Source organism: Bison bison, unplaced genomic scaffold (assembly GCF_000754665.1).
Source record: "Bison bison bison isolate TAMUID 2011002044 unplaced genomic scaffold, Bison_UMD1.0 scf7180017863532, whole genome shotgun sequence".
Lineage (NCBI taxonomy): Eukaryota > Metazoa > Chordata > Mammalia > Artiodactyla > Bovidae > Bison > Bison bison.
Window position 1 is genome coordinate 1 of NW_011494104.1, and position 1,514 is coordinate 1,514.

Genomic DNA, 1,514 nt, shown 5'->3' on the forward strand with positions numbered 1-1,514 from the left:
TGTCGTGCACATACTGCTGCAACGAGCCCCCCGCCAGGTCCTCCCTGCGGGTGAAGACCACGATGGTGCGTGCCGCGATGCCAGCCCCGAAGAGCGCCTTCACCCCACGCCAGGCCCGCAGGTCCTGGGCGGTGAAGCGGCCGAGCTGGGTCACCAGGAGAACGGCGTGGGGCCCCGGGGCCGACAGCAGGTAGCAGCGGCCTCTCTCCTCGAAGCCTGGGTCTGCCTGGGCGATCTCGGGGCTGAAGAGGTCCGGGGTGTCGAGGACTTCCACGTCCCACGAGGCCCAGCGGCAGCTCCCCGTGGCACAGGCCCTGGTCACCTCCGTGGCCGCGAGCCTGGAGAGGAAGTGCTTCCGCTGGAGGATGCTATTGCCCGTGACGCTCTTCCCGGTCCCTGACCTCCCAGCCAGGAGGAGGCGCAGCCTGTGCTCCTGCAGGGTGGACCTGAACTCCTGGAAACCTGTGGGCACCGATGGTCTGTAAGCTTAGGAACCTAAGAGCGACATGTCTCGGTCCCCGGGTCTCCTGGACGCCTTGCGAGCAAAGGAGAACGGAGCGCTTCCACAATTGTGTTTGGGACCAGACCTTTACTGGTTTCCCTTGTGGCTCAGCTGGTAAAGAATCTGCCCACTACCCTGGAGACCTGAGTTCAATCCCTGGGTTGGGAAGATCCCCTGGAGAAGGGAAAGGCTGCCCACTCCAAAAATTCTGGCCTGGAGAATTCCATGGAGTGTATAGTCCCTGGGGTTGCAAAGAGTTGGACAGGACTGAGCGATTTTCAGTGTCACCTGGAATTAAACATTAACATGTATGACTGTGACTTCTCTTTCCTTGATGATAATAAAAATCTGCAAGGATCACTGAAGGGCGATAACTACCTATAAGAACCAGAAAATATCAAGAAGAGTCTGTATAGGCTATGGTCTGAATATTTGTGTGCACCCCCTCCTGCTTCAACATTCACAGGTTGAAAACCTAGTCTGGAGAGGAAGGTATTAGGAGGTGGTGTCACTGGAAGGGTCTTAGGACAGGAGGGTATATTCCTCATGATTGGAATTATTGCCTTGTTCTAATTGATTGTTCTAATTGATTGTTCTAATTGAGTGTGAGGGCACAGTTAGAGGCTGGCATTCTGCAATCTCAGAGAAGACTCTCCCCCAAAGCCAACCATGATCGTGGACTTCCAGCCTCCAGAACTGTGAGGAATAAATGTCTGTTGTTTTTAAGCCACCCAGACTCTCTCTCTCTCTCTGTTTAAAATAGCAGTCCAAAGAGAAGAAGGCAGTGTCTAAACAAATAAACCAGCAAACCGACACACACAAGCTCAAAATAAAGAGTGGGTTTTCCCTTTGCTAGGAATCCATTTTCTACTGAAAACTGCCAGTCATTTTACCATTTCTCACAGATGACTAATACATAAGATAACTAAACACATTTTAAGGGTGTTTTGAAGTGGTACAACTTTATTTTTTAAAACTATGTGCTGGAGTAAACATGAAATTTCTGAAAACT

General features: G+C 51.6%; 1 protein-coding gene across 1 annotated transcript; it reads right to left on the bottom strand.

The window, feature by feature from the left end:
* Positions 1 to 10: 10 nt before the first annotated feature.
* Positions 11 to 462, bottom strand: LOC104983870 (GTPase IMAP family member 1-like; the record flags this gene model as incomplete). The annotated part of the gene is made up of 1 exon (XM_010833392.1): positions 11 to 462. A coding segment is annotated over one exon (452 nt), but the record flags the coding sequence as incomplete, so codon positions are not given.
* Positions 463 to 1,514: the final 1,052 nt, after the last annotated feature.